This window comes from Tauraco erythrolophus, chromosome 2, assembly GCF_009769465.1.
Source record: "Tauraco erythrolophus isolate bTauEry1 chromosome 2, bTauEry1.pri, whole genome shotgun sequence".
NCBI lineage: Eukaryota > Metazoa > Chordata > Aves > Musophagiformes > Musophagidae > Tauraco > Tauraco erythrolophus.
Genome location: NC_141466.1, coordinates 432,362 through 451,828, shown reverse-complemented (window position 1 = coordinate 451,828; position 19,467 = coordinate 432,362). Strand labels below are relative to the sequence as shown.

Here is a 19,467-nt window from a genome sequence, read left to right as displayed (position 1 = left end):
TGGATCTGCAGACGGCACAAACCTGTGGCAGATGTTTCTGCAGCTATTCAGGCTACTGCCTGGATGTTACAGAAGGAATCTCATCCCTTCAGTCCTACACCACCCTTCAGCAGAACCCAGTTCTGTCCAAAGACACCCGATTAGCCCTTGCTCTGTACCAGCATTCTCTGCAAGGCGATGAGAGTTGTCACTGCGGGTTAAATTCACGCAAACGAATCACAACACGACGACAATGAATTACCTCTCTCGAGAACTTTCTGAACTTTGATGTGGTTTGCACAGAAGCCACTGTACAGCTTGAAGTGGTCAGCATAATACAGAAAGGAGCCTCCAAGCGAAAACAGCAATTTCTGAAATCAATGCAATCAAAATATTAATTACTGGAATCCTAAATAAATGTTCAGGCACATAACACAGAGGCTCAACACTGTGATTATTTTCTGCCTTTCTATACACACTCTATTTTTTTTTTTTTTGTACTAATAAATCATAAATGCACTATTGGCAGTAGCTCCAGAATGTTTCTGGATTTCTGTGGGTGCAGAGTTCAGCCCATTTAGCAAAGCCTGCCAGTTTCCCCACTCTCCCTGAGCCGCTAGCGGCACTGCAGACACTCTGACTGTATCTTTCAGGCAGCACAGGAACAAAAATCAACAGACACGTAACAGGGCACCTTCTGCTGGGAAAAACCAGGAATGAGCAATAGGAAGCAAGGCACAAAAGTACCAAAGCCAGAAGGGACAGTGTAAAACAAACAGAGGATTGCTTTCCAACTGTTTTCCTTCTTTGAGGCAGGTGGTAATTACAGGGCATCTCTGATGCTCTTGGATGCAGGAGAGGCTGGGAAGATGTGGGAGGGACTGAATCACCAGAGAGATATTTTTAGAAAAATGCTTCCCAAAGCAAAGATAAGGAAGAGGAGTAGCAAGGGAGGAGGAGGGGGAGGACAGCAGCCCTCTCTCCCCTCTTTTTAATCAATGTTTGCTCCAGAAAAGGCAGCAAGTGTCCGGGAGACCTGCCAGCAGCTTCGCCTGCTCCTGTGACAGTGACTCCATCCCCGAGGAACCTCCTTCTTACAGTTAGGGCAGGTACTGAGTGGTGCCACCGTGAGCGAGACACACAGCGAGGGCACAGCTACGGCCGTTGACACTTTGCAGGCCTTCTTCTTCGACCTCCCAGCAGGAGGAACTTGGGTGGCACTGAACAGGAAAAGCTCCCAGTCCATAGTGGATGAACTGGGCACAGCAGGGAGGGGCACTGGGCAGGGCAGAATTCAGCCCAGTGACAACCACCGTTCTACAAAGGAGTTCTGCACCACAAGCAGTGCTGGTTTGTAGCATGCTCAATAGATACTGTGCACCTTCCACCTTGCATCTTCTGCGGTGGGAAAGAGAAAGATAAAAGCACGAAAAACAGCACTTCCCTGTCGCTGCTGAAAGGATGTCTGGAGCCCAAAGTAAAGCTTCAATCATAAAAGCATCCACTTGAAACACAGGGTTCTTACAGCCAGATTTTCACAAACATTTCCAGGCACACTACAAAGTACTAAATGACGAAATATTTACCCGGAACTGGGATGGCGTTTCCAGTGTATTAAAATCTGAGGAAGAAGATATTCCATCTTCGAGGGTCTCCAGAAACACCTTCTGGAAATCCAGCATTTCTGGAAGACTGCCGAACAAGGACTCCATCTGTAAAAAACATCAGGCTATGAACTACAGCACTCCACGTCTCATGAAAACAGTCCCTAAGGAGATGCGACACACAAAGAGGCTGCAAAGGCCAATAACAGCTCCATTAATTCCTTTCAAACAGGTTTTATAAAAAAGCTCTTACAGAAAAACAAAGATTTCTTAGCAGTTAAATCAGAAGAACAATTACCATTTAAAAAAAGAAGTGATGCACCACCAGACAGAAAGGCACTGCCTGGTGTAATTCCTATTGTTACGCTCGTTGTTTGCTATTGCTGTCGTGCTCTCAGCAGTGAAAAACCCAAATGCCAAGGTCTTCACCCATAAAAGAATGGAAAGCACATCTGTCAGTTATTCCCTCACCTCATCCTGGGTCAGGAAGGTTTCATTTTGAAGGGGCTCCAAGTAGAGCTCGAAGAGGCAGCTCAAGTCCTGCAAGAAACAGAACTCGTTCACTTTTTATGGCACAGTTTGAAATCGTTCTTTATACAACAGCTGTGGGATAGAAGTAATTTTTGGGAATGAACTAGAGACACAATTCCTTTTCTGTAACAAAATCACCTACGTGTTGTTAGCACTAACGTGATTGCTAAATTAGATGCAAATTGACCTCAGTGTAATGTTTTTGTTTCATCTTCAAGGCCAGGTTGGATGAGGCTTTGGGCATCCTGCTGTAGTGGAGGGTGTCCCTGCCCATGGCAGGGGGGTTGGAACTGGATGATCTTTGAGGTCCCTTCCAACCCGAACCACTCAATGATTCTATGACAACAGACTGAACGTGCTGTTTCTTCTCTTCCCTATTGCAGCAAGTACCAATATCTGCACGTATGTGTTCTGAGATCCAGCAAAGTAGATGATTCCTCCTTGCTGAAGGTCAATGAAATCAATGTTGTCATGTTTCTTTTGGCACCCAGTCACATGAATTTGAGGTTTATAAAAAGAAGGGACATACATCTAATGAATTATGGACTTATCAGTCAGAAGAGAAATAACATACGTGTGATGCTACAACCAACTGGAGCTGTGCCTTTTAGCTTTGCTTCTTCAAAAATAATTATGTGCTGTTTTCCACAGTTAAAACTTTTTTTTCTAATTTGTAGGAGACTCTATTCTGTTCTTCCACCAGATTTATCTTCATCTTGAAAACATGGAAACATCTCCTGGAAAACGCCTATGTTAACATACTGCATGTATCTTCTCCCCACAAATTACCTCTCTCCAATACAAACCCAAACTGACCAGAACTACAGCTACTAGATGAAATCCTACAGCCTCTATCTCAGGAGCAAGCCTGCTGAGAACAACAGCAACGATGAGGTAAGCAGACTTTGCACGTTATGGCCCTTGCAGAGGGCTGGTTATCTAACCCATGAAATATGTTAAGACCATCCACAAATCACGGTCAGCCTCAAAACCGAGGCTGTAGCTAGCCAGATTATTGTTTTTTTCTTACCTTGACATAAGATTTCTCAGTGTCCATAAGCTCCTGGATGACTTTCCTCAATCTATCTGCGTCAGAGAGATGGCGAGCCAGTGGCCGTGGAGGTGGATCCTGGTTGTCCTTTTGTCCTTCCATCCCGCTTGCCTGGACTTCCGGGAAGTTTCGGCACAACGCGCTAATCTGTTCTGCGCTCTGTGAAATGAGAAGAATGAGACAAGTGCTGATGTTTTAGAACACAACCGTACCACAATTATTTTTAAATTTCTCCAATTTTGCCCTTGTTTCAAATTCGGGGATGAGAGCATGCCATTGATTTTTGTGAAATTCGCATCCTGATAGCTTTGAACAGCGACAATTTATAGCAGATCCAGATCACAGCAGTAAAATGAAATGAAAATTTTCTAGTGATTTTCCAGTGCAAATTATTTTCAGTCTTCAGATACAAGCTCGTGGGATGCAAAAGATGAGACAGCGCTCAGATATACCATATACTTTGATTCTCATGACACTAGCATCACACTATTTTCCATCTCTTACATTGGAACACTCACCACATCAAAATAGAAAGAATTAGTAGACAAAGATCTTTTAAGCATCCAGAGTAACTGTTTTATTTGTCATCTCCTACCTATACTGTGTTGTGTGTTTTTTCAGACAATGAGACTTGGAGCTGAGGGTTCAGATTCCAATGTCCTGGATGCTTTCTCTCCAAGGAGACAACTACACGTCAAGATTTTTTTGCTTTCAAAAATGGTGAATGGAAACTTAAATCTTTGAGATTCTTTAGAAGAATGATAAACATCAAAAAAACCCAGAAAATTTTCAAGCAAGGTAGGAACTGGAGATGGAACAACAACAGTTAATCTTATAAGGCAAAGATGAAAGAGACTTTTCTGACACTACGAAATGGTTGTGTAGTTCGCTCTTGCATGGCCACCACGAATATCCAAGAGCAACTTTTTCAGGCAATAATTTTTAATGCTTAATTTGAAAATTACTCCACTGTTCTCTGTCTTATACAACATTTTCCTGAAAGCTAGAGTATCACCGCTATTACCCAACTCTATCTTAACAGCTGTTGGTATCCACCTCTTTATACCACACAAACACTTCTCCTGCAGTGCTTCTGCTTTCGGATGCTCTCTCAGACACTGGGCAGCTGCATGTGCTGGGCCAGGTATTATCCCCTACTTAGCAAACCCATTCAAATGAGGTCTGCATGCACGCTGCCTTATTCTAGTGGAAGTCGTGTTCCAGTGAAGGAATCCAGACATGAATGCATTTCAGAACTGTCTTAATCTGTACTAATTCATTCCTCACACTGTTTCATAAAATCATGGAATGGTTTGGGTTGGAAGGGACCTCAAAGATCATCCAGTTCCACCCCCCTGCCATGGGCAGGGACACCCTCCACTACACCAGGTTGCCCAAAGCCTCATCCAACCTGGCCTTGAACACCTCCAGGGATGGGGCAGCCACAGCTTCTCTGGGCAACCTGTGCCAGTGCCTCACCACCCTCAGAGGGAAGAATTTCTTCCTTTTCAAGTGGTCCTTTTTGGATCCCTTGACTCACCACTGATTACCGGTGTAGCTAAGTTCAACAGCACATGAGGTGCTGAGCTTTACAAAGCCTTCTGTAAAATGGAGGCTAAATGCACGAGCAATACGAAATCTCGACCACTCACGTGACAAAACATAGGTGCATCCCTCACACCCACATGATGGACATAAATGTCAAAGCGTCAAATATTTGCCGTGTAGCCTATACTACACTGTAGCTTCCCAGACCCCGGTTTTGAACACCACCACCATCTGAAAAAAATTAAGTTACTTTCCTCACTAATATGTGCAACCATTTTCCACAATCCTGTACAATGACAGCTTGAAGGACTATGAAATTTAGATACATTTTATATTTGTAACATTTATATAGGACCTGACAAAATGCAACACAAATTGAATGGTGTTTGTTGGGATTACAGCTCCACACTGATGGAATACATTTAAAAAATCACAGTCACTATGTACCACTAAAATTAATTCGTGTTTTGGAAATAAATCACACCTTAATTTAGGAAATGGGATGGAAGGGGAGGTGTATTTTAAAGCAACTTCTAAATAGCTGAACGCTAAAGTACCTGAGTTTTGTTTTGTTTCTGATGTCAGGAAGTTTTGTATTTGTATGAGAATGACTCAGATTTCATGCTCTCTACAGCTCAAGGTGCACGTGGGCAGCCTGGTTTACATCAACGTGATGCCTGATCAAGGACACTAGATCAAGGATATGAGACAGCCTATGGAAAGCAAGTCATAAACATCATCATCAGGCACGGGTTTACAAGGAGGAGTCAGAAGTCCTCTATTCCTCCTCAACACCTTCGCACGTAGGGCCGGCAGACATCGGAGAACACGGCATGTTCTCCATCCCCTTCAGTTCTGGGGCCAGAGCTGCATCTGCCACCAAGAGCCACTGGACAAGACAGCACATGGAAACAGATGATGCTTCTCAACATAAACACTACTTGAGCACCCAAGCAACAAAACTTTAGTGTCAGAAAATTGTTCCGCGTAACTGACCCACGTCCAAGGCACAGGATTACCCTAAGGTGCCTCTCAGCCATACTGCCGACAAACGGTGATTTTTATACATTTAGTATGTTCCTGAACATGTAAGCACTTCGTGTTTGCAACTCTGGCATTAAAAATATTGATTGCTCTTGTCCTGCAGCGCTGCTTGTGGGCTCTGGGCCTTCCCTGCAGCTTTGCTGCCTTCTGTCCTTCCCTTTATAGGAGACTCCCAGCCTGTGCAATATCCAAACCCGATTCTCGTGCTGTGTCCACGGCATGTCCATGCATTTGGGTCAAAGCAAGCACGAAGTGCCACTTGGTCACAGGACAGCAGTGTTTCACATTCACGCCTACACGTTGCAAGGACCACAGACGATGTAGGAACATGTTTTGTCAGAGCAACCACAAAGCGTACATTAGTTTCTGGATGAAGAGCCCAGTATTCATGAGAAACTTCATAATGAATAAATAGAGAGGAACAAAAGCCATTCTTGCTTCATATTTAATCACAGAATCATAGAATGGTTCAGGTTGGAAGGGACCTCAAAGATCATCCAGTTCCAACCCCCCTGCCATGGGCAGGGACACCCTCCACTACAGCAGGATGCCCAAAGCCTCATCCAACCTGGCCTTGAACACTGCCAGGGATGGGGCATCTACAATCCAGGGATGGGGCATCTACAAAATTCCCAAAACTCCCTTACCACCCAGGTTGGGGTCTCCATCTTTTTTCCACACTGCTCTGGATGCTACTTCCTGCCTCCCACACTAAACAGTGTCCTGCTCTTTATTATTTTTGCTGCTTAAAATAGATCTTTTCTAGAAAGGCTACAGTGACGACCCCTATGAACATCCCTTTTCTGTCTTTTATGTGTGTGCAGGAGAGGTCCAGCCTCTGCCCTGTTACTGACTGCAGCTGGGATTTCAAAGCCACCTGGGCATGCTGGATGTCAGAGCAGAGTTTGGCAACCCCGTGCCCTTAAACCAAGAAGTCTCAAGCTTATACTGCATACACCCACTGTAACCTTGAACTGAGGTGGGAATTAAGCCTGAATTTGCTCTGACAACGACACTGCTACAGCTAACAGAGGCAGATTTCACTCTCAGATACATCAGGCAAACTCCTTAAGCACACAGCTGCTTTTATTTGCACAAGGCCAAGACTGACTGTACTTAGCAAATGGTAAAAAAAATACTTATGCCAACCTTTATAGTGTGCAGCTCATCAGAATAAAAACACTTAAACTGGTGAAAAGAAAAGCCCAGATGACTGACTGTGGACAAGGCTGCAAGGTGGCTGGGTGCAGAGAAAAGCTGAGGAGAGCATACAGTGGAAAGGACAAACTTTCTCCAAAATCCATCACTTGAGCTTATGTGTGCCACTTTCAGCAACATTTACAGGAGACTGCAAGCAGCTTCAGCTTACCCTTGGCACTGAAGAGCAGACAGATAAGGCTAAAAAAAAAAATAAATAGACTAACAGTGCTAGATTTGAATGGCAGAGAAGAAAATTGGTGCTTATGAAGAGTTTATAGAAAAAAAACCAAACACTTGCATCCCAGGGAGAATGAAGTTAAGTAGCACTGCACTGTTTTATTGGCCATTTTCACGGATTTTCCAACAAAGCTGTATAAACCCTTTTACAGACCTGGCAGACAGAGGAAGCAGCCTCCTGCCCCACACTCTCTTGGGCTCTAAGAAAACTGAAGGAGGTTTGGAAGCATCCTTGAGAAACTTTTTTTTCATCCCTGCATGTTTGCGACTCACAGTTAGGTCCTGCATCCTTTTGCAGGGGGTGCTCCCTGTGAGCGAGGATTGCTCGCAGTAACCTTAGAAGGGGAAGTTCCAGTCCACATAATTGTCAGCTGGACCCATAGCACTCGGCCACCACAGCTTGTCAGATGGAGATGAAGCACATCCCACTTGCAATAATATTCCTGATAAGAAATATTAGAGGTTATTCCTTTAAACTGAACAAAAGGATACTCTTCCAAGGAACCTCTTCTAGATTTTCTTTGCTCCTTACAGACAAGCATATCATCATTTGAGGCTGTGCTATCCTCACCAGAGTTAAAAATCTCCATAAAATTAATCGGTGAGAGAGCAGAAGACATTAATCAGCAGTGGTTAAGCATTAGCACAACAATTTCACGGCTACCCCGTGACTTTCTCCTGAATGACACTGATTGAGCACAAATGCTGCACAAGGTCAATTAGTGTTATGGTGTCTCTGCTCGTTGCTGTTTATTTTCCTCATTTATACACCTCATGTACTCTGTCAGTTGGTCAGGGTTTGTTTGAAAAAGTGATGGAAAGGAATATTTTGAGTAGGCTTAGAAAACTCTACAGCCTAAGAAAGACTCCTGGGGAGAGTTAAAACCATGCACGGCCTTTGATGAGTTTTCCGATTCCTGTACTCTTGTGCTGGACACTGACCGCATCTACGGGGTGATCACTAAGCCTTTGAACTCCTTATCTGAAGAGGAAGCATGCTCAGAAAACATCCTGCAGAAACAGATTAGTCTTGTACTCTCTAAAAAGGAGCAGCTAACAGCTCAGCTCTGCCTGATGTATGTATTTCCAGGAAGACCGAATGCACCAGTCAGCAGAAGAAATACAATTACATGGGATTTTAAGAAACAACTGGCCAGAGACCTCTTTACATCCCTCACTCTGTGAAACAGGAAAGCTTTTGGAGATGTCCATCACTTTTCCTTTGTGTTAGAAGATGCTTCTCTCCAGAACGAAGGCAGCCCTAACAGCCGTTGGTTTTTTGTGGGCCCATCCCTCTACGGACATCTCTGCCATCCTCAGACTGGCAAGTACTTTGTAGCCAAGCAGTGTCAAAGGCTAGAAAGTTGCAGGCTTTGGCTTCCTTAAAGACCACTGAAACACGTTGCCTTACGTTACCAATACAGTCCGTGCACTCCTCTAAGCTGTTTATAAAGACTGAATAATGTCGGCAGGTTTTACTGAAAAACATCTTGTGGGATTCTCACCACAGGCACCTGGGCAAGGCTGCCACTCAGCTTCAGGCAGCAGAAGCTAAAACACAGCCACAGCCCCACTCATCACTTATCTTCTGGTCCTTCTCCTTTTTGTCCCCAACTTCGAGACCACTCAGAACATAAAACTGTTCCTGACTGACACTGATGAAATTTTAGCAGTCTGCTTTGTTTCTCTGTGTCTCCTGCATGTCTTTTATTTAAAATGCTTACAATATTGCTAAAGGAAAGGTATTTTTTTTTAAAGTGTCTACTCAGATCCTCCGTAGCACTAAGCCAAGCATAGTTAGAGTTATGCTTTAAGGAGGGAGACGCAACCCCTCTATGCTGCATTATGAAAAGTTGCCCTGACAGACATTACCGGACCAGAAAATAGAATCATGGATTCACAGAATGGTTTGGGTTGGGAGGGATCTCAAAGATCATCCAGTTCCAACCCCCCTGCCATGGGCAGGGACACCCTCCACTACACCAGGTTGCCCAAAGCCTCATCCAGCCTGGCCTTGAACACTGCCAGGGATGGGGCAGCCACAGCTTCTCTGGGCAACCTGTGCCAGTGCCTCAGCACCCTCTGAGTGAAGAATTTCTTCCTTATATCCAATCTAAATCTGCCCTCTTTCAGTTTAAATCCATTGCCCCTTGTCCTGTCACTACACACCCTTGGAAAAAGCCCCTCTCCAGCTTTCCTGTAGCCCCTTTAGGCACTGGCAGGCTGCAAAATCGGGGAGGAATTAATTATGAACTTTTGTCTTTGAGCTAGAATTTCCCAATTTCAGGGAGATACACATCAGCAAAGTCGGCCTGCTCTGGTACGGTGAGCAGGTGCCACCAACCTCATTTAGAAATCCCAAGTACAGTAAGAAGAGGGGTAGATGACCTTGTAACCCTTTCCTGACCGCACGGGGCCAGGCCTGAAAGCAGGCTGAGCACACAGCTGTGTAAAAGAGCTAAGGTGCAACCCGCCTGACGTGGTGCCTGAGCTATCAGCACGAATTGCACGGTGGCAAATACTTCCTCTTGCCTGCCACATGGAGAGAGATGCCCATCTTTGCCTTGGACACAGGGGAAGAACCACTGGTGACTCAGGTACCTGACTGAAACGCTAGTTACAAACCAAGTGACGCAGCAGGGATCTGGGCCCCAGAACCTGCATCCACCAGGTCCTGAAGGCCAGCAGCTGCCACTGAGTTCACAGATGCTGTGCTCAGCTTCTCCAAAATCGGTCTCCAAAGTCATCTGACCCAACACATACCAAAGTCAAAAGCAAAACAGAAGTCATTTCCATTGTGGAAAGTTAAATCCTGACCGTACAAAACGTAAAGGTGAGAGCATCAGGAAAACGGAGAGAGGAACCCTGGCAGTCCAGGTCACGAAAAGGAGACGCCTGTCAGGCAACGTTAAAGCACAGAGTGCAAATCTTCCCAAACCCTGATCTGGTGAAAACGTTGTCATTCTTTCCTCCCCCATGCCCTTATCCCAATGTTGTCAATTTTTAATGCAGAAGGCTCATGTATTTTTCTGCTACCTGTGTAACATACTTACAGCCTTCTTATATTCCCCTAGCAGTATCTTGATTGTGGCTCTTATTTTTCCCTCTTTTCCACAATCTTAAATTATTTGTCAAAAACCAGAGAAATAGTTAAAACATTCACGCTGCGGTTATTCCCAAATTTCCCTGAAGAATCTTGTTAAAATCCATCCCGCTTCTTGTCAAAATCTGGATCACGACTTAGTCCTTTCTCTGTCAGAGGCAAGAAATAACCATTTGCTTGAGCCGGGCAGCAAACGGTGCAGGCAGGCGACCAACCCACCCCTCCCTCCCCTCTAACCTTCAAAAAGCCCAAACCTTTTCCCAGGCAGCGTACTGGTACCAGCTCACCCACCGACTGCCAGTTACCAGCATCCATTCTTTGACTATTAGCACTGGGACAGTCGCTATTTATCAAGCAGCAGCCCAGTCATCACCCACCTTCACCTAATTAAGCAGCACCCCCCGCTCCCCCCCCCACCCCGCCCCAGTTTAACCCCCGCCGCCGCGGGACTCACGGCAGAAAGCATCCTGCGCCCGGAGCCGCACCGCTCCGCCAGCTGCCGGGGCTTGCGAGCCAACGCTCAACTCCCGGCTCTGGTTTTACTCCTCCTGAAGGCGGGCATCGGGCTTGCCAATGCCAACTCTGCCGGAGGAAAAGGCCCCCCCGGAAGGAAGCGCCGGGACGCGGCGATGCCCCCCAACACACCTGCTGCAGGAGTTGCTCTTTCGTGCCGATTAACAGAAAGCGGCGACGCTGTCACGGGCCCAGCGCAACGGGGTAAGCGGCGCAGGAGAGCCCGGCCGTGCCACCCTTTCGTACAGGGAACGCGGGGGGAGCGTGCCAGGTGAGATTTTTTTTATAAACAGCTTGATGTAGTGCAGGCAGGGCAGAGCGCGGGAACGGCACGGGAAGATGGGCTTTACCTGCCCAGAGACCCACCTGCCTCTGTGCCCGTGAAAGTTACTGCATAAACAAAATATCAGGTGCTTGGGGAAAATTAGCCAAATACCTAAAAATATCTAGAGGGTGCTGACTGCCCTGAAGGTCGGCACGAATTGTCAGTGGTACTGACGCCCTGTCAAGGGTACACGCTGCTAAACCGTGTGGCACACAAACGCTCCTACAATGATAAAATGAAAGCCAAATAGGCAGCTCTCCGGATGATTTCTTTACATAATTGTGCTTGTCCTTTGTTTGAACTTTTTAGTTGCAATTACATCAATAAAAAGAAATTTAAACTGTGCTGGGGAATAAATTCAGGCTTGAAAGTAAAAGTCCCCATGTTGATGTATCTACACAAAACCAATCAGGTCTACTCTAAAAACAATGTAACTTTCAATAAAACCTTATAGGACATGACACCACTGAGCTGAAGAGTTTCAAGACTGACAAGCAATCAATTAGAATCATAGAGCGGTTTGGGTTGGAAGGGACCTCAAAGATCATCCAGTTCCAACCCCCCTGCCAGGGGGGTTCATAAAGGGAGAACCACACCAGCAGCACAATAAACCACAGTAACTCCCACGTTCCCTCTACCACAGCACCCACTGCTGGAGCACAAGCGGTTGAGCTGCAAAGCTTCACTCCTCACGGCCCTTGCCACCACCTGGTGCTCTCCCTTTTCCTGATCCCAAAGGAAACACCAAGCCCGAGCATCCATGCCCTTGGTTACACCCGTGCTGCTTCAGAGCTGTCAAGGATATTCACCTCCACGCAAGCACGGGAATGACGCAGCCTTCTCCTTTAATTACTGCAATTAAACCTCCAGCCCTCTCTTCCCAAGTCATTAGCACGACCCAGCAGCTCAGCGTGTGCCCACGGGCACGGCCCGGCCGCGGAGCTGCAGCCCGCGGGGCAACAAGGCTGCTGGGGCCCCGGGGCAACGCGCCGCTGCTGGGGCACGCGGCAGCGAGACCCTCGCGTTCCGCTGGCGGGCTCTGCCCTTCCTTCCTTCTGCGGGCACGTATCGGATCACCGCCTGGGGAGACGGGGACAGAAAGCCGAGGGAACGGTCTCGAAGGAGCGAGAGGGGCCCTGCCTGCTCCCTAACGCTGCGTTTTCCAAAGGACGCGCAGCCTGGGCTAAAAGCCCAGTGACATGGGCTACTGCGCAGCACGTGAGGCTGCTCGCCTCAGCCACCATCAGTGCTTGCCTCTGCGGGCCCAGCGGGCCACAGGGCAGGGCTGACGAGAAGGAAAAACCAAAACAACAACAACAAAAATCACTAGTCTATGGAAATTAAAAGTTTACAGTACCACATATGGGATTTCAAAAATAACACAGGTCAGGCCACCAGCTCCACGTTTGTTGAGAGTATAACTATTTTCCGGAAAGGTCCTTTCTTCATGTTCTACCAGCAAGAGTCGTGGCAATTTCAAGCTCTGTTTTTGTCACAGGTATGTGTTAAAACACAGCTCATCCACTGGGACTGGGAAAACAAAAGGCTGTTAAGTTTCAGGTCCAAGCAATATCGTCAATCTTGATGAAAAACAATGACAGGCTTTTTTATTTCCATATTAGGAAGTCATTCTTGCCCAGATTTGCTAATTAAGCCTGAGTTATTAGCTAGCCATATGCCAGCTAAAAGATGTTACCAATTAACAGCTTTTTTAAAAATGTGTTTTCATTAGAAAAAAAACAACTATGTTTTAGTAATCCTTCCAACTCCTATTGAGGGATTTGGATAAATCCAAAAAGCAAAAAACACAAACTAAAATCAACCAAATGAATGAAAGCATTTTCTTCAGCCTTTCTTCCTCTTCTTCAGAAGCGTGCAAAAACACTCAAGCCCTTTTCAAGAGCACGTCGCCCATGTAAAATTTACATGTAAAATAATCGATCACCTTGAAACATTTTTAAAATGACTGGAAAAATGACACAGGGTGGTTGGTTGTTGCCGTGTGCTTTGAGTAACACACGTTCCCTTTGCAGACACCTGGTTTTCGTCTTTCCGTTCCAGCGGCACCAGGCTCGACAGTCACCGTAACAGTAACGTCCGTCGCGACTCGGGCTTCCCCCTATTGTCCCACCACGTCCAGGAGCACCCATCTGCACCGAGTTCATTTCCCACCCTGCTTTTGCCCTTGATACACGAAGGTAAAAGGCTAATTTTGCTAATAATTAATTACACTTCGAATGAAAGGGAAGAGCAGCTTGCCTCTGGGACCATTCTGAGCACTTGCGAGCTACTGTGTAACATCAGTCTGGGCCACCAGTGAAGCGGAAGCAGAATTTAGACACACATCACGTATTTTGGAGAGATGTGTGTGTATCTGTACACACACACACACACATATATAACATGTACATACATACCCTGGCTAACAGGAGCTGTGTGACACTAGCAGTCTCTAAGCATTACAAGCTCAGGCTTAACTGAGCTTGTCTCCAGATCTCTACAGTGATCCAGAGGTACTTTGTTCCTTACTTTTTATAAATGTGGGCGGACAATTTTTCTGAATATTTTTCTGTTGCACTTATTATACTAATAACGTGTTTTTAAGATGCCTTCAAAATGTATTTTCAAAGCATAATTGACTACAGTGAAGACATTTGCTTTAATTTCAGTGCTAAAAAATTAATTTTCCAAATGTTTGAAATGAATTTTTGTTTAATTTTTAATTTCAAGCATCTTAAATACTGTTTGTAATGTTCTCACCCAAAGTGTTTTCTGCTGAATGAATAAACTTTTCTCAAGCGCTGAATTAGAAACTATGGCAACCACTGAGGCATTATCTTTGCAGTTGCATCGATCTTTCACAATATATTTTTGCACTGTGCATCCTTTGGAGGCAGGGAGGGCAACCTTCATCTCTTCTGGTTAGTAGCAGGCACACTGCATTTCAAATGTTAAAAGATGCAATAGTCCCCTGTAAAGACAAACACAGACCCTCTGAACTCCACATCAACCTCTCCCCTGGTTTTGGCAGGGTTTTCTTTAGGCACTACTGAAGGATTCTGCTGTCTCAGAAGGAAATGAGGATGGAGCCAGGCTCTTCTCAGTGGCACCCAATGACAGGACAAGGGGAAATGGATATAAGCTGGAACACAGGAGGTTCCACTTAAACATGAGGAAGAACTTCTTCCCAGGAAGGGGAACAGAACACTGGAACAGGCTGCCCAGAGAGGCTGTGGAGTCTCCTTCTCTGGAGATGTTCTGGTGTGATCTGATGTAGGTGGTCCTGCTCCGGCAGGGGGATTGGACTAGATGATCCTTTGAGTCCCTTCCAATTCCTGACATTCTGGGATTCTGGGATTCTGTGAAATAATCACCGTGCGAGTGAAGGTCTGTGTCTGCCCACAGTACATTAACAAGCAGAGCCAGAGGCACGCAGTGCCATGGCCAAGTGGAACTTCCCTGCGCATCTGACTCAGCTGACCCCTTACTTTTTTAAATTCTCCTCCCTCTTCCTTCCTTTCAGGTACCTTTTTGTTATCTTTGATTTTGCAGAATCTGTTGCAGGCAGCAGATTTTTTCAGTTTTGGCATTTCAGGTCTACCTTTGGCCTTACGTGTTCCTGACAGCACGAAACAGGAATCGAAGCCTCATTGAAGTGTATGATGGCACCCAGGTGCAGGATTTGCCCGAAATCTGCATCGCAACTTGGAAGTGACTGTAACCACTGGGCACATAGAATCATACAATCATGGAATGGCACAGGCTGGAAGGGACCTTAGAGATCATCCAGTCCAACCTCCCTGTCATGGGCAGGGACGCCTCTCAACTAGACCAGGCTACTCAAAGTTCCGTCCAACCTGGCCTTGAACACCTCCAGGGAGGGGGCATCCACAACCTCTCTGGGCAATCTATTCCAAAGTCTTATCACCCTCGTACTGAAGAATTTCTTCCTAAGATCTAATCTAAATCTGTTCTCCTTCAACTTAAACCCATTTCCTCTTGTTCTATCAGTGGACACTCTTGTAAAAAGTCCCTCCTCAGCCTTCCTGTAGGTTCCCTTCAGGTATTGGAAGGCAGCTATTAGGTCCCCCCGAAGTCTTCTCTTTTCAAGGCTGAACAATCCCAGCTCCCGCAACCTGTCCTCATAGCAGAGGTGCTCCAGTCCCTGGATCATCTTTGTGGCCTCCTCTGAACACGCTCCAACAGATCTATGTCTCTCTTATGGTGGGGACACCAGAACTGGACACAGTATTCGAGGTGGGGTCTCACAAGAGCAGAGTAAAGGGGGAGAATCACCTCTCTTGACCTGCTGACCACGCTTCTCTTGATACATCCCAGGATGTGGTTGGCCTTCTGGGCTGCATGAGCACACTGCCGGCTCATGTTGAGCTTCTCATCTATAAACACCCCCAAATCCTTCTCTTCAGGTCTACTCTCAACCCACTCTGTGCCCAGTTTGTATTTGTGCCTAGGATTGGCCCGACCCAGGTGAAGGACCTTGCATTTTGACTTGTTGAAGCTCATGCAGTTAGCACTGGCCCATTTCTCAAGCCTATCATGGTCCCTCTGGATGGCATCTCTTCCCTCAAGTGAGTCCATGGCACCACACAGCTTGGTGTCACCAGTATCTCGGCATGCGCTAAAATTGTGCTTAAACGCTTCTGCATCGCAAGGAAAAAACGTCTGCTACTGTCAGCGCCGCAACTGCACGGTGTCTCGGTCTTAACAAGACCCACCCAGTAATCTCCAGCTGGCAGAGAGGTTTCCCAGTTCCCTGGGTCTGTCAGAGTGAGATTCGACACCTCTGCCTGTCGCTGCAGAGCGAGACGCTGCGTCACATCCTGCACTGCGGGTGACCAGGGCTGCCCTCGGAGGGCTCCGCGGCAGCGTCCTGCCCTTCATCCGTGAAGCCACACGCGTCTCCAGAGACACTGCTAACTGCATCCTGTCGCAGTGAACCAGGATGTCCTCGTATGCTTCTCTTTTCACCTGCAGGTAAGCCTCGTGGATTTTTCTCAGAAGACTACAAAGAGCAGCTTTGTAAGTCATCTCCCACCGGCTTCTTTCGTTTGCAAGCATCGACACGACACCATTTCTGCTCCCAATCAAAGCCATCTGCACATTTTACACGGACAACTGTCAACGGTACTTCTGAGAGGACGTTTCCTTCAGCCAGAGGAAAGAAAACAAATACAACCTCCCCCCACCCCAACCCCAGCACCTCAACGGAACAGCACAAAACGGAGCAACACAAGTTCCCACCTCGGGACGAAGAACTGCCCAGTCTCCCTCTGGCTTTCTGTCCTGCTGCTCTTGTGCTGCCCTGTCCCTAACTATGCACACCGCTCTCCATCTGCAGCTGGTCCTGATGTCTGCTCACAGGCCAATCTACACACAGCACCTTGCACGCCTTAAGCTTTATGGCTTCAAGGCTCCTCACAACGTTAGCCAAGACAGGCAACGGCGGGGTTTGAATTTGGGGCCATCCACAGAGTGCCTCTGCTGCACTGGAAAGAGCTGCAGGATCAATGCAACAAAGTGAAAGCCAGGACTGGGGCCAGTAGCAAGCACCTACTGGTAGGTTTACAGCAAGCCTTCTGTCACCTGTAGTCCATCAGTTTTGATGTCTTCTCCGAGGGATGGAATAAAAGACTGAAACCTAAATTAATTAGCAAAACTCTTACAGAGTTCTAACAGGCTGCAATTTCACTGGTATCACTAGCAGCCTTCCCGAAAGGCCCGTGATGACAGCAGGGTCCGGCCGCAGCTCCACACGGCTGTAGCCAGCAGCTCTGGCTGGGCTCACCACAGGCTGGGCTGTCTGCAAGGGAAGCACGATAACTAGCAGAGCTCCCCCCGGGCTTCTGTCGCACTTTGATGCAGAACTGTCCCCTCCAGGCACAAATGAACCAGGAAAACCACTGCTGAGGAACACGCCATTTTCCCACGCTAGCTCTTAGAGTCCCTAAATGCATCTCCCATCTGGAAGGAAATGACACTTGGATTGCAGCGCCGTACACATGATCTTAAAGCACTACGTTTTTAATCCCTTTCCTACAAAGAACAGGAAAAAAAGGATGTCAACGGCAGACGACTCCCCAGGCTTTTGGATCTCATCAACTGCAAAAGAGAAGTTCTCATGGTTAAAATAAAGGAAAGATCCTTCACGTCCTACGGATGCCGAGTAAACCTTCAGGCAGGCAGCTCTCCTGCAATCACTGACATGCTGTGCAAGTGGGAACCACCCGGGCAATGCAAAATGGAGCTAATGAGAAGTCATCACCACAAACATCATTTAACTGGAATTGCCTCCGAACAAGAAACAGGTTTGGGGCCATATGGGCATACCAGTAGTTTTTTATTCCTCTTATTTTACCAGAGGGACCTCTGTTGAGCTTCTGGTCATTTCTGCTTGGCTTCTTTCAATGGAGCTCAACAATTGGCCTTTTCTAGATGAGTAACAACATTTGTCTTCCAAGATTGTTGATTTTTACAGTCTTTGCTTCACAAAATTACTCCACATGCACTTCTTTTTTTTTTTTTTTTAGATTTCCCACAGTTTTATTTCAATGTAAATGTTTCTTTGGGCATGCTTTGGGGGTAGGAGTCACTGACTGACTAGCAAGAAAGGATGCCAAACGGAGAGAAATATGGCTCCGAAATCTACCAGACACATGAGAACATACACACATACACTGCCACACCATCCTAGACACAGTCAAAACATGACTTGTACTTGTCAGGTTTTATGGTTTATGCACCCTATCATGACAAATCTTCCTTCTAATTCAGTATATTTTGGTAAATCTTTAACTTTCTCACCAAAAAGTCATACAAGGGAATTGTTTAACTTTGGTGGGGAAGAGTAAACATTTCTTGACAATCATCCACTGCTTATATGGTTAATATTCAAGGATCACCTCCTCCAAGCTAAGGAGCGGTGCATCCCAACAAAGAGAAAGTCAGGTAGGAACACCAGGAGGCCTGCATGGATGAACAAGGAGCTCCTGGACCAACTCGGGCACAAAAAGAAAGCCTATAGGGGGTGGAAGCAAGGACAGGTAGCCTGGGAAGAATACAGAGCAATTGTCCAAGCAACCAGAGATCAGGTTAGGAAAGCCAAAGCCCTGATAGAGTTAAATCTGGCCAGGGACATCAAGGGCAACAAGAAAAATTTCTATAGATATGTCAGTGATAAAAAGAGATCTAGGGAAAATGTAGGCCCTCTCCAGAAGGAAACGGGGGACCTGGCCACCCAGGATATGGAGAAGGCTGAGGTTCTCAATGACTTCTTTGCCTCAGTCTTCACTGGCAAGAGCTCCAGCTGCACAGCCCAAGTCCCAGAAGGCAAAGGCAGGGACTTGAAGAATGAAGAACCGCCCACTGTAGGAGAAGATCAGGTTCGAGACCATCTAAAGGACCTGAAGGTGGACAAATCCATGGGACCTGATGAGGTGCATCCGCGGGTCCTGAGGGAACTGGCAGATGAAGTTGCTAAGCCACTATCCATCATATTTCAGAAGTCATGGCAGTCTGGTGAAGTTCCCAATGACTGGAAAAGGGGAAACATAGGCCCCATCTTTAAAAACGGAAAAAAAGAAGACCCAGGGAACTACAGGCCAGTCAGTCTCACCTCTGTGCCCGGCATGATCACGAAGCAGATCCTCCTGGTGACTATGCTAAAGCACATAGAAAACAAGGAGGTGATTGGTGACAGCCAACATGGCTTCACTAAGGGCAAATCCTGCCTGACTAATCTGGTGGCCTCCTATGATGAGGTTACAGCATTGATGGATAGGGGAAGAGCAACTGACATTGTCTACCTGGACTTATCCAAAGCATTTGATACTGTCTCACACGACATCCTTGTCTCTAAACTGGAAAGACATGGTTTTGATGGATGGATCACTCGGTGGATAAAGAATTGGCTGGATGGTCGCACTCAAAGAGTTGTGGTGAACGGTTCAATGTCCACATGGAGGCCAGTGACGAGTGGTGTTCCTCAGGGGTCAGTACTGGGACCAGTGCTATTTAACATCTTTGTTGGTGACATGGACAGTGGGATCGAGTGCACCCTCAGCAAGTTTGCAGATGACACCAAGTTGTGTGGTGCTGTGGACACGCTGGAGGGAAGGGATGCCATCCAGAGGGACCTTGACAGGCTGGGGAGGTGGGCCTGTGAGAACCTCATGAAGTTCAACAAGGCCAAGTGCAAGGTCCTGCACGTGGGTTGGGGCAATCCCAAGCACAAGTACAGGCTGGGCGGAGAATGGATGGAGAGCAGCCCTGAGGAGAAGGACTTGGGAGTGCTGGTGGATGAGAAGCTCAACAT

General features: G+C 46.7%; 1 protein-coding gene across 1 annotated transcript in view; it reads right to left on the bottom strand.

The window, feature by feature from the left end:
- Window positions 1-19,467, bottom strand: part of TIAM2 (TIAM Rac1 associated GEF 2) — a 96,820-nt gene that overhangs the window by 9,288 nt on the left and 68,065 nt on the right. The window contains exons 16-19 of the mRNA XM_086631989.1: window positions 3,145-3,324; window positions 2,055-2,123; window positions 1,566-1,691; window positions 242-350 (exon numbers count right to left, since the gene is read on the bottom strand). Of these exons, the coding sequence (XP_086488115.1) occupies window positions 242-350; window positions 1,566-1,691; window positions 2,055-2,123; window positions 3,145-3,324 (484 nt within the window). The remainder of the gene's footprint in view (window positions 1-241; window positions 351-1,565; window positions 1,692-2,054; window positions 2,124-3,144; window positions 3,325-19,467) is intronic.